Consider the following 12,222-nt stretch of genomic DNA (forward strand, 5'->3'; position numbering starts at 1 on the left):
GCGCCCACCTCTGGGGCGGGGCGGCCGGTGACACGGGGACCCCTCGCCCGGCACCGAGATGCGCCCACCTCTGGGGCGGGGCGGCCGGTGACACGGGGACCCCTCGCCCGGCACTGAGATGCGCCCACCTCTGGGGCGGGGCAGCCGGTGACACGGGGTCCCGTCACCCGGTGCCGAGATGCGCCCACCTCTGCGGCGGGGCGGCCGGTGACACGGGGTCCCCTCACCCGGCGCCGAGATGCGCCCACCTCTGGGGCGGTGCGGCCAGTGACCCGGGGACCCCTCAACCAACGCCGAGATGCGCCCACCTCTGGGGCGGGGTGGCTGGTGACACGGGGACCCCTCGCCCGGTGCTGCACCCCATAGGGTTGGTTGCACACTCCACTCTCCACCGCTAAGGGGCACACAAGGCATTTTGGGGCTCCCTTCAGGCGAATGGGCCAGGGCTGGGTTAGTGGCCGGGCTAGTAGCCAGGGGTGGGGTTTATGATTTCCCAAAGGACACAAGGTGGACTTTGCTCTCTCTAATGTGCTGTGTGGTCTGAGTTTCCCCCTCTCTGTCCTTGTCACAGCCTTGAGCCCCCAGGTGCCAGCTGCTCTCTGCTCTCCTGGGCCCACTGAGCGGGAACACACAGTAACTGGGAGCTGGGAGCCAGGACTCCTGGGTTCTCTCCCCAGCGCTGGGAGGGCAGTGGGGGCTGGTGGTTAGAGCAGGGCCGGGAGCCAGGACTCCTGGGTTCTCTCCCCGGCGCTGGGAGGGCAGTGGGGGCTGGTGGTTAGAGCAGGGGGCCGGGAGCCAGGACTCCTGGGTTCTCTCCCCGGTGCTGGGAGGGCAGTGGGGGCTGGTGGTTAGAGGAGGGGCCGGGAGCCAGGATGTTGCCTCATGGGAAGGCTCAGGGCCCCTGTGGCTGTTCGCTTTGTCAGCGTTCCCGGCTGCCCCATGGTGAAACCCCCACGCTCCGCTCCGCCCGACGGCGGCTGGGGCTGGTTGGTGGTGCTGGCTGGCTTCCTGCAGTCGGCCCTGGTCTTCGGGCTGCTCCGCTGCTTTGGGGTTTTCTTCGTGGAGTTCGTGGCCGACTTCGGGGAGACCCCAGGCCGTGTGTCCTGGGTGACGTCCGTCGGGATCGCCGTGCTGCAGCTGGGGGGTGAGTTTCTCCCTTGCTCCTCCCCAGACTCAGTCGCATCCCCCAGTAACACACCCTGTCTCTCTCTGCCGCCCCCTGCAGGCCCAGTGGGCAGCGCCCTCTCCTCCCGGTACGGCGCCCGCCCCGTGGTGATGGCCGGGGGCGTCCTCTCGGGGCTGGGCCTGCTCCTGGCCTCCTTCGCCACTTGCCTGACCCATCTCTACCTCAGCATCGGGCTGCTGTCAGGTAGGCCCCCCCCTGTGCCTCAGTTTCCCCAGCAGCAGCCTCGCTGACAGCGGGGGCTGCAAGGGCTTCTGGGTAACCCGGTCGTTTCCACAGCTCCTGTGCCCAGACGACAGAGGCTTCTGGGCCCAGGGGGTGGGGGGCAGGACCCTGGTGGGGTTGCCACCATTTCCTCCAGCTTCCCCCCCACCACACTCGGTGCCTGTACCCTGGGCCGGGCTGTCCCTGCCCTGCCGCTTGAACCCTCTTCTCTCGACCATGCGGGGCTGTTCTGGTCCCTACCCAGGCCAGGCCCGTTGCTTCCCTGGGCCAGGTCTGGCACAAGGGCAGATCCCAGGAGAAACACCGTCCCTGGACTAACCTGGCACGCGGTGCAGCCAATTGCAATACAGAGGCTTCTCCAGGCACAGCCGGGGGCGGGGGGGAAACCTGAGCACAGGGCTTAAACCTGGGCCACTGACAGCCCAGCCTGGGGGTCCCCCACGCGAAGGCACCAAACCCGACCCATAGAGCACGTCTGGGCAGTGCTGGCCAGCCAGAGTCACTTCAGTTCTCCTGGGCCACCTCCCGTCCCCTCCTTACCCAGGCAGGAGGTTACGGAAACCCAGCTCAGCCCATCTACCCAACTTCTTCCAGCCCCAAAGGGACCAGCCCCGTCCCCAAGTCAACGTATCCCTCAGATCTGACCCCAAACCCCACACCAGAGCCACCCAGGTTCTTTCAGCCCCAAAGGGACCAGCCACGTCCCCAGGTCAACGTATCCCTCAGATCTGACCCAAACCCCACACCAGAGCCACCCAGGTTCTTCCAGCCCCAACGGGACCAGCCCCGTCCCCAGGTCAACGTATCCCTCAGATCTGACCCCTAACCCCACCCCAGATCCACCTAGGTTCTTCCAGCCCCAAAGGGACCAGCCCTGTCCCCAGGTCAACGTATCCCTCAGATCTGACCCCAAACCCCACGCCAGATCCACCCAGGTTCTTCCAGCCCCAAAGGGACCAGCCACATCCCCAGGTCAACGTATCCCTCAGATCTGACCCAAACCCCACGCCAGATCCACCCAGGTTCTTCCAGCCCCAAAGGGACCAGCCACGTCCCCAGGTCAACGTATCCCTCAGATCTGACCCCAAACCCACGCCAGATCCACCCAGGTTCTTCCAGCCCCAAAGGGACCAGCCACGTCCCCAGGTCAACGTATCCCTCAGATCTGACCCCAAACCCCACGCCAGATCCACCCAGGTTCTTCCAGCCCCAAAGGGACCAGCCGCATCCCCAGGTCAACGTATCCCTCAGATCTGACCCCTAACCCCACCCCAGATCCACCTAGGTTCTTCCAGCCCCAACGGGACCAGCCGCGTCCCCAGGTCAACGTATCCCTCAGATCTGACCCCAAACCCCACACCAGATCCACCCAGGTTCTTCCAGGCACGTCCCCAGGTCAACGTGTCCCTCAGAGCTGACCCAAAAAAACCCCACGCCTCGCCAATCCTTTGGCATCCAACAGTGAAAGGGCTGTTCATAGACAGACAGACCCGGGTGAGCGTCTAATAGTTGAAGCCATCACATTCCCTCCGCCCGTCGCTCAGCGCTCGGGGCCGGCTGCAGCAGATGGATTCGCTGCTCTGTCGCAAGTCTCCGGAGTCCGGCCTCGGGTCGGCGATCCTTCCGGCGCCGCTCAGAGCAGAGCTGCTCCTGCAGAACTGACCCGTGAGCAGGTCACCTCTCTGCCGGGTCACCCCTGGCAGCCCGACTCCTCCGCTGGGGACTGGTGGCAGGTCGGGCCCTTTGTCCATCAAATCCACCTTCCCCTGGCCGGGAACCTTTCCCGCTCGGTCGCCCCGGCTGCCCTTGCGATCTCCCTCCCGGCCCTGAGACCCCCACCTCTGAACCCCTCCGACCGCAGGAGCAGCGTAACCCGCCTCGGCCCTCCCTGGCCGGCATTAGACACTTCTCCTGGCAAAGGTTGGTGTAGGCCTGGGCCGGTGGCTGGTTGGAGGCCAATGGGGTCAACTTGCTCAGGGGCAAAAGCAAAGGGCAGCCGGAGAGGAAGGGACCATCTGGGCCGGAGCAAGGGTCAGTATGTGGCCCACAAGCAGACGAGGAGTCAACCGTGTGCTTTAACGTGCTCCTGGGATGTGGCCACCAGCCCACCGAAGGCGTCGGGCCGCTCAACGCGGGGCAGCTGAGGCTTCGTTAGGAGGCTGGTGTCCAGCTCTGGGATCCCCCCCCCCCCCCACGCATCAGGAAAGGTTTAGAGCAGGTCCGGAAGGGAGGGCCGAGAAGGACGGAAGATCTGGAGAACACGAGGAGTGAGGGATGCTAGAAAGAACGGGAGAGGTAGATGCGTTGGAGGGTAGAGAGAGAATCCAGAGGGACCTGGATAAATTGGAGGATGGGGCCGAAAGAAATCTGATGGGTTTCAACAAGGAGAAGTGCAGAGTCCTGCACCTGGGGCGGAAGAATCCCAAGCGTTGTTACAGGCTGGGGACCGGCTGGCTCAGCAGCAGTACGATGGAAAGGGACCTGGTGGATGAAAGGCTGGATGTGAGTAAACAGTGGGCCCTTGTAGCCAAGAAGGCTAACGGCGTATTGGGGGGCATTAGGAGGAGCATTTTGTGCAGATCTAGAGAAGTGGTTATTCCTCTTTATTCGGCACTGGGGAGGCCACAGCTGGAATATTGCATCCAGTTTTCGGCCCCCCAGTATAAAAAGGACGTGGATTTGCCGGAGCAGGTTCAGCGAAGGGCAACTAAAATGATTCAGGGGCTGGAGCACAAGACCGATGAGGAGAGGCCGAGGGATTTGGGCTTGTTTAGTTTACAGAAGAGAAGACTGAGGGGTGATTTAATAGCAGCCTTCAACTTCCTGAAGGGGAGCTCTAAAGAGGATGGCGAGAGGCTGTTCTCAGTGATGTCAGACGGCAGAACAAGGAGCAATGGGCTGAAGTTGAAGAGGGAGAGGTGCAGGTTGGATATTAGGAAAAACTCCTTCCCCAGGCGGGTGGTGAAGCACTGGAATGTGTTGCCTAGAGAGGTGGTGGATTCTCCATCCCTGGAGGTGTTTAAGCCCCGGCTGGACAAGCTCCTGGCTGGGCCGAGTGAGTTGGGGTGGATCCCGCTTGAAGCAGGGCCGGACTCGCTGCCCTCCCTTGCTCCCTTCCCGACCGAGGAACCCAAACCCCAGTAACGTCCCCCCGACGCCGGTCACAGGTTGGCTCTGCTCCCCGCAGGGCTCGGCTGGGCCTTGGTGTTCACACCGTCCTTGGCTTGCGTCTCCCGCTACTTTGCCAAGTGCCGGAGCTTTGCCACGGGCCTGGCCGTCTCCGGGGCGGGCCTGGCCTCTTTCGTCTTCTCCCCGCTCTTCCAGCTGCTCGTGGACACCTACACCTGGCGGGGGGCTCTGCTGGTGGTCGCCGGCCTGTCCTTCCACCTGGTGGCCGCCGGCGCCCTGTTGAGGCCGTTAGAGCTGCAAGGGGACGAGGATGCTCCAGGCTGGGGGCAGTGGCCGGCTCTCTTGGCCCGCCACGGCCCCTTCCTCCGCTACGCGGCCGCTTTCGTCTTGGTGGACGCCGGTTACTACGTCCCCTACGCCCACCTGGTGCCCCACGCCCGGGAGATGGGCTTGGACGAGTACCGGGCCGCCTTTCTCATGTCGGCGGCCGCGGCGGCCGACCTCTGCGGCCGGGTGGCCGGCGGCTGGCTGGCCGGCCGGCTTTCCCTCCGCCTGCTGCACAGCCTCAGCCTTTGGACGGTCCTGACGGGTGTATCCCTGGTGCTCCTGCCGCTGGGGGGCAGCTACCCCGGCCTCGCAAGCCTGGCCGTCAACTATGGCTTCTGCGCTGGCGCCGTGGCCCCTCTGCAGTTCTCCGGCCTGGCGGAGCTCGTGGGGACGGGTCACGTCGTGGGGGCCATGGGGGTCATGCAGATGATGGAGAGCGCCGGCTCCCTGGTGGGGACCCCTCTGTCCGGTAAGCAGCCCGGCGGGGTACCTCGTCACGTGGTTTTGGGGCGCGTGGCTGCAAGGGCCGGGCGGGGGGGGGGGGGGGGACTGAGGAAGGAAGCAGGCGGGGGATGAGCCCTCAGGAGGTCATGGCGCCCAGCCCCGCCGCCAAGGAGGAAAAGAAGCAATTCCTGGGCCTGTAATCCAATGCCTTCTGCCGAGCAGCACTTTGCCCAAAGCCTCCTCCCAAGGGTTACATGGGGTATCTGGGCCCCTCCTTCCAGAATCCTGGTCCCCGTCCCTGGTGGGCCCGAACTTCCCCACCCCCAGTGGCGGCGGTGAAGCCCTGCCGGGATTAGGTTTAGAAATAGGACAAGTGCTGAGGCCGGAGCTTGGGATGGTGGAATTTTAAGCGTTGTTCCAGGCTGGGGCCTGACTGGCTACTGTGGGTTCTAGGTGATACAATCCGGTCTGGGGATCTCAGTGCTAAGCTCAGAGGTGGCTGGGTTCTAGGTAACTCAAAGCAGGCTATGTTCCAGGAAATTGCAAGACCTTGACCTTAGGGGAGCTCGAATGTCTCAAATGTGTGCTAGATAACACAAAGAATTGTTTGGATGGCCCAGCACACGCAATTCTTTGTGCAAACCATTAGCTCCTCCTGGGTTCGAGGTAATTCATACTGTACATTAAGGCCTTAGGTAACTGTACATCCAGGAATTAGGTAACACCTGTGGTGTGTTCTAGACACAAATACGTGTGTGGGCTGGGCCATCCAAACCATGAGCTCCTCTGGGTTCTAGGTTATTCAAAACTCAAACTGGGATACTTCCCAGGAAACACCTAGATTAGGGGTCCCAGGTAACACCTGTGGTGTGGTCTAGGTGGTCTGGCAAACCATTAGCGCTTCTGGGTTCTTGGTAATTCATGTTGTACATTAAGGAATTAGGTACCCCCTGTGATGTGTTCTAGATTAGGGGACCCAGGTACCACCTGTAGTGTGGTCTAGATGCTCTAGCTAACCATTAGCTCCTCTGGGTTCTTGGTAATTCATGTTGTACATTAAGGAATTAGGTACCCCCTGTGATGTGTTCTAGATTAGGGGACCCAGGTACCACCTGTGGTGTGTTCTAGATAACACAAATAATTGTGGCCATCCAAACCATTAGCTTCGCTGGGTTCTGGGTAATTCATACGGTACATACGGTATATTTAGTAGCTCAAACTGGGATAATGTCCAGGCATTAGGTAACACCTGTGGTGTGTTCTAGATTAGGGGAATCCAGGTAATACCTGGGGTGTGGTCTAGATAACACAAATAATTGTGTGGGCCATCCAAACCATTAGCTCCTCTGGGGTCTAGGTAATTCATACTGTACACTGAGGAATTAGGTAACTGTACATCCAGGAATTAGGTACCACCTGCGATGTGTTCTAGATTAGGGGAGCCAGGTACCACCTCCAAACCATTAGCTCCTCTGGGTGCTAGGTGACCCAATCAACACGTTCTAGGTAACCCAATGCATTGTATGTTCCAGGTTGGCTCCGGGACAAGACTGGGGACTACACGGCCTCTTTCACCGTCGCAGGGGCTTTTCTCCTGGCTGGAAGCGTGCTCCTTTTGACCATCCCCACTTACTTCTCCTGCTCCGTGGCCAAGCCAGCTGAGGAGGAGACGGCCAGCGAGCTCTAAGGCGGTGGGAGGTCGTGGGAGCGTTCGAGTGCCGCCCCCCGCCAGGCTGATCTCCAGAAGGGCACGGAGAATTCCAGCCCATATCTGGTAGTCGAGCGAGCGGTGACTTACAAAGACTCAGCTGCTGGAGACACCGCCACTCCACTAGGGGTAATTAGCCCTGCTAGTGACTCCGCCCAGGCTGGGCAAAGATTGCATCTGATTGGCCGAGCAAGGGACGATTGCATCCTCCTGCGGTGAAGGGAGGTGCCAGGCTTTTATCCCCCCCCCGGTTCGGTTGCGTGTGTTTCCTACCCGCCTTGTTGTGTCCCCGGAGGTGTGTGTGACTCAGGTTCCCTAGGCACAACAGCAGGGTGTAATGGGTGAGGGGAGCTTTGGGGTGATGACTTCTCGCACGTAGACAAGGAGGCTCCAGGCTCTTTGCAACTCAGGGGACCCCCCCCCCACTTTCTTCTCCAGGAAACAGGACAAAGGCCAGCAGGTTGGAATGGGACGCAGGCGGGGCAGTGGGGCTGGTTGGAGGGGGAGAAAGGGGCGTCCTGTGTCTCTGGCACCTAATAAATCCCCAGTTCTCCTTGTCGGGTGAGAGTCACGGCTGGGGGAGCAGGAACGTGCCCCCCCCACCTTCTGTGCCGCCTTCACCTGCCTGTGTTCCTTGGTGAGTAACCCCCCCCCCGCAGGCGTTTGGAAACACTCAAGGCATGTTGGCCAACTGTGTAATCGGGAAACTGTAGCTCTGGGGAGGAGCGTAGGGCAGAAACAGCCTCCTGGAGGTGGGCGCGTCTCAGCACCGGGCGAGGGGTCCCCGTGTCCCCGGCCGCCCCGCCCCAGAGGTGGGCGCATCTCGGCGCCGGGCGAGGGGTCCCCGTGTCGCCGGCCGCCCCGCCCCAGAGGTGGGCGCATCTCGGCACCGGGCGAGGGGTCCCCGTGTCGCTGGCCGCCCCGCCCCAGAGGTGGGCGCATCTCGGCGCCGGGCGAAGGGTCCCTGTGTCGCCGGCCGCCCCGCCCCAGAGGTGGGCGCATCTCGGCGCCGGGCGAGGGGTCCCCGTGTCGCCGGCCGCCCTGCCCCCCACAAGGACACCCCCGTCCACACTCCAGCCAGGTGCATTTATTGCAGGAAGACTCCATTGGAGCACCGGGGGGGGGCGGGGAATTAACCCAGTGAACAAATAAATGGTCCCTTACAAAAAATAAATAGGAAGGGGGTTGGGGGGGGGGGGGCTAATCCGTGAAAGGGGAGAGGGGATGGGGGGGACACAGGGAATTCAGCCCCCCCCCCCCCCCCCAAAGAGACACATCCAAGCGGGGGCATTTATACGGGAGCCTTGGGGTGGGGGGAAGAGTCCTTGCTGCAGGGTGGCCCCTCCCAGCCAGGCCAAGTTGAGGTCGGGGTGGGGGTCCGGCGGCTACAAGGTGGTGAGTTTGAGGTCCCGGCGGTTCAGCTTCTCGGGGTTGTCCGAGGCCATGAGGGAGAAGTCACGGAAGATGTCGAGGTAGGTCTCATCGCCTGGGGGGGGCGAGGGGTGTGGGTGGGGGGGGCCTGCCCCCCATCTGCTCCATGGCTCCCACCCCACTGCCCTGCCCCCCAGCCCTGCCGGTGCGCCCCCCCCCCCGGCGGTAACCCTCCCTGTCCCTCAGCCCCCCCCAACAGCCCCTCCTGCCCCCCCGCCCTGCCGGTGGCCCCCCCCCCGCTCCTGCCCCACAGCTCCTAGCCCCACTCACCTGCCTGCCCTTGTGCCACTTCCGCCTCCCGCATCTTGGCCAGCCGCAGCCTGCCGGGGGGGGACAGGAAATGAGACCAGGTTCCCCTTCCCCGCCCCAGCGGCCCCGCCCCCGCCCCCCGACTCACAGGGTGACGATGTCCGCGTTGGCCTGGTCAATGGCGATGGACAGCGGGTCCTTCCCCTCCACGTCGACCGCGTTGAGGTTGGCCCCCCGCTTGAGGAACAGGCAGGCCAGCCTATCGGAGAACAGCAGGTTAGGGAGGGGCTGCCCTCCGAACCGGTCTCCCCTCCAGGCCCAAACACGCACCCGGCCCTGCTTAGCTTCACCGCCTCACCGCCCCAGGGGTGGCGGGCGCCACCACCCCACAGCGCCCCCCAGAGGCCGGGTGCGGAACTGCAGCCCTACCCGGTGTGGCCCAGCAGGGTGGCGTGGTGCAGGGGTCCCCGCCCGCCGCTGTCCGCCTGGTTCACGTTGGCGCCGTTCTGCAGCAGGAACTCGCAGGCCAGGAGGGAGTCCTGGGTGGGGGAGAGAGGGAGTCGGGGGGTGGGGGGTGCGACTTCACAGCTCTCCTCGGCCGGGAGCTGCCCTGGGACCGACCCGCTGCTTCGGCTCTGGTTCCTTTCCCACACCCACGGACGGACGGAGCGGGAGGGGACAGATAGATAGATGGAGGGGGTATGGATAGATGGGGGGCAGGAGGGGGGACGGATAGATAGAGGGGCCGGGAGGGGATAGACAGATGGAGGGGATAAATGGGGGGGCAGGAGGGGGTATAGATGGATAGATAGAGGGGATGGGGGTTAGAGAGAAAGAGGGGTTGGGAGGGGATGGATGGATAGATAGATAGAGGGGGCGGGGGGATAGATAGAGGGGTGGGAGGGGATGGATGGAGGGGAGGGATAGATAGAGGGGGTGGGAGAGGATGGATGGATAGATAGATAGAGGGGGCGGGGGGATGGATAGAGGGGGTGGGAGGGGATAAATGGGGGGGCAGGGGGGTATAGATTGATAGCTAGAAGGGGCAGGAGGGGATAGATAGAGGGGTTGGGAGGGGTTAGATAGAGGGGGTGGGAGGGGATGGATAGATAGACAGAGGGGGTGGGAGGGGATGGATGGAGGGGAGGGATAGATAGAGGGGGCGGGAGGGGATGGATAGATGGAGGGGAGGGATGGATAGACAGAGGGGGTGGGAGAGGATGGATGGATAGATAGAGGGGGCGGGGGGATGGATAGAGGGGGTGGGAGGGATAGATAGAGGGGGTGGGAGAGGATGGATGGAGGGGAGGGATAGATAGAGGGGGCGGGAGGGGACGGATGGATAGAGGGGATGGATAGATAGATAGACAGAGGGGGTGGGAGAGGATGGATGGAGGGGAGGGATAGATAGAGGGGGTGGGAGAGGATGGATGGAGGGGAGGGATGGATGGAGGGGGCGGGAGGGGACGGATGGATGGATAGATAGACAGAGGGGGTGGGAGAGGATGGATGGAGGGGAGGGATGGATGGAGGGGGCGGGAGGGGACGGATGGATAGAGGGGATGGATAGATAGACAGAAGGGGTGGAAGAGGATAGATGGAGGGGGCGGGAGGGGACGGATGGAGGGGAGGGATAGATAGAGGGGGCGGGAGGGGACGGATGGATGGATAGATAGACAGAGGGGGTGGGAGAGGATGGATGGAGGGGAGGGATGGATAGAGGGGGCGGGAGGGGACGGATGGATAGAGGGGATGGATAGATAGACAGAAGGGGTGGGAGAGGATAGATGGAGGGGGCGGGAGGGGACGGATGGAGGGGAGGGATAGATAGAGGGGGCGGGAGGGGACGGATGGATGGATAGATAGACAGAGGGGGTGGGAGAGGATGGATGGAGGGGAGGGATGGATAGAGGGGGCAGGAGGGGACGGATGGATAGAGGGGATGGATGGATAGATAGACAGAAGGGGTGGAAGAGGATAGATGGAGGGCAGGGATGGATGGAGGGGGCGGGAGGGGATAGATGGAGGGGAGGGATAGATAGGGGGGCAGGAGGGGATGGATGGATAGAGGGGATGGATAGATAGACAGAGGGGGTGGAAGAGGATAGATGGAGGGCAGGGATGGATGGAGGGGGCGGGAGGGGACGGATGGATAGAGGGGATGGATAGATAGACAGAGGGGGTGGGAGGGGATGGATGGAGGGGAGGGATAGATAGAGGGGGCGGGAGGGGACGGATGGATAGAGGGGATGGATAGATAGACAGAGGGGGTGGGAGGGGATGGATGGAGGGGAGGGATGGATAGAGGGGGCGGGAGGGGATGGATGGATAGAGGGGATGGATAGATAGACGGAGAGGATGGATGGAGGGGAGGGATAGATAGAGGGGGCGGGAGGGGACGGATGGATAGAGGGGATGGATGGATAGATAGATAGACAGAGGGGGTGGGAGAGGATAGATGGAGGGGAGGGATAGATAGAGGGGGCGGGAGGGGACGGATGGATAGAGGGGATGGATAGATAGACAGAGGGGGCGGGAGGGGATAGATGGAGGGGATGGATGGATAGAGGGGGTGGGAGGGGACGGATGGATAGAGGGGATGGATAGATAGACAGAGGGGGCGGGAGAGGAGAGATGGAGGGGAGGGATGGATGGAGGGGGCGGGAGGGGATGGATGGATAGAGGGGATGGATAGATAGACAGAGGGGGCGGGAGGGGATAGATGGAGGGGAGGGATAGATAGAGGGGGCGGGAGGGGACGGATGGATAGAGGGGATGGATAGATAGACAGGGGGCGGGAGGGGATAGATGGAGGGGAGGGATAGATAGAGGGGGCGGGAGGGGACGGATGGATAGAGGGGATGGATAGATAGTCAGAGGGGGTGGGAGAGGATAGATGGAGGGGAGGGATGGATAGAGGGGGCGGGAGGGGACGGATGGATAGAGGGGGCGGGAGAGGATAGATGGAGGGGAGGGATAGATAGATAGGGGGGCAGGAGGGGATGGATGGATGGAGGGGATGGATAGATAGACAGAGGGGGTGGGAGAGGATAGATGGAGGGGAGGGATGGATGGAGGGGGTGGGAGAGGATAGATGGAGGGGAGGGATAGATAGATAGGGGGGCAGGAGGGGACGGATGGATAGAGGGGATGGATAGATAGAGGGGGCGGGAGGGGATAGATGGAAGGGAGGGATAGATGGAGGGGGCGGGAGGGGATGGATGGATAGAGGGGATGGATAGATAGAGGGGGTGGGAGAGGATAGATGGAGGGGAGGGATAGATAGGGGGGCGGGAGGGGACGGATGGATAGAGGGGATGGATAGATAGACAGAGGGGGCGGGAGGGGATAGATGGAGGGGAGGGATGGATGGAGGGGGCGGGAGGGGACGGATGGATAGAGGGGATGGATAGATAGACAGAGGGGGTGGGAGGGGATGGATGGAGGGGAGGGATAGATAGAGGGGGCGGGAGGGGATGGATGGATAGAGGGGATGGATAGATAGACAGAGGGGGTGGGAGGGGAT

General features: G+C 62.5%; 2 protein-coding genes across 4 annotated transcripts in view; one reads left to right on the forward strand and one right to left on the reverse strand.

Moving 5' to 3' along the window:
* The first annotated feature begins 793 nt into the window (after nucleotides 1-793).
* On the forward strand, nucleotides 794-7,388 carry LOC142005650 (monocarboxylate transporter 13-like). The gene is made up of 4 exons (XM_074982954.1): nucleotides 794-1,144; nucleotides 1,226-1,369; nucleotides 4,596-5,333; nucleotides 6,841-7,388. Exons 1-4 carry the CDS (start codon nucleotides 883-885, stop codon nucleotides 6,993-6,995), a joined length of 1,299 nt encoding a protein of 432 aa, XP_074839055.1. The 5' UTR covers nucleotides 794-882; the 3' UTR covers nucleotides 6,996-7,388.
* Nucleotides 7,389-8,140: 752 nt separating this feature from the next.
* ACAP1 (ArfGAP with coiled-coil, ankyrin repeat and PH domains 1) overlaps nucleotides 8,141-12,222 on the reverse strand; it is a 33,134-nt gene continuing 29,052 nt past the window's right edge. For 2 of the 3 annotated variants that reach the window (XM_074982918.1, XM_074982917.1), the window contains 4 exons: nucleotides 9,126-9,235; nucleotides 8,845-8,955; nucleotides 8,718-8,767; nucleotides 8,141-8,502 (listed from right to left, as the gene is read on the reverse strand). In XM_074982918.1, coding sequence (XP_074839019.1) covers nucleotides 8,402-8,502; nucleotides 8,718-8,767; nucleotides 8,845-8,955; nucleotides 9,126-9,235 — 372 coding nt within the window. In that variant the 3' untranslated portion in view covers nucleotides 8,141-8,401. The remainder of the gene's footprint in view (nucleotides 8,503-8,717; nucleotides 8,768-8,844; nucleotides 8,956-9,125; nucleotides 9,236-12,222) is intronic. The other variant, XM_074982919.1, reaches the window with a different exon arrangement.

This window comes from Carettochelys insculpta, chromosome 34 (genome assembly GCF_033958435.1).
Source record: "Carettochelys insculpta isolate YL-2023 chromosome 34, ASM3395843v1, whole genome shotgun sequence".
Taxonomy (NCBI): Eukaryota; Metazoa; Chordata; order Testudines; family Carettochelyidae; genus Carettochelys; species Carettochelys insculpta.

What these genes read in the sequence shown, in the direction of transcription:
- LOC142005650 (XM_074982954.1), top strand. Translation starts at nt 883, where the DNA reads ATGGGAAGGCTCAGGGCCCCTGTGGCTGTTCGCTTTGTCAGCGTTCCC. An exon ending in CGCCGTGCTGCAGCTGGGGG is followed by an intron (nt 1,145 to 1,225) that starts GTGAGTTTCTCC and finishes CGCCCCCTGCAG; the next exon opens with GCCCAGTGGGCAGCGCCCTC. An exon ending in CAGCATCGGGCTGCTGTCAG is followed by an intron (nt 1,370 to 4,595) that starts GTAGGCCCCCCC and finishes TGCTCCCCGCAG; the next exon opens with GGCTCGGCTGGGCCTTGGTG.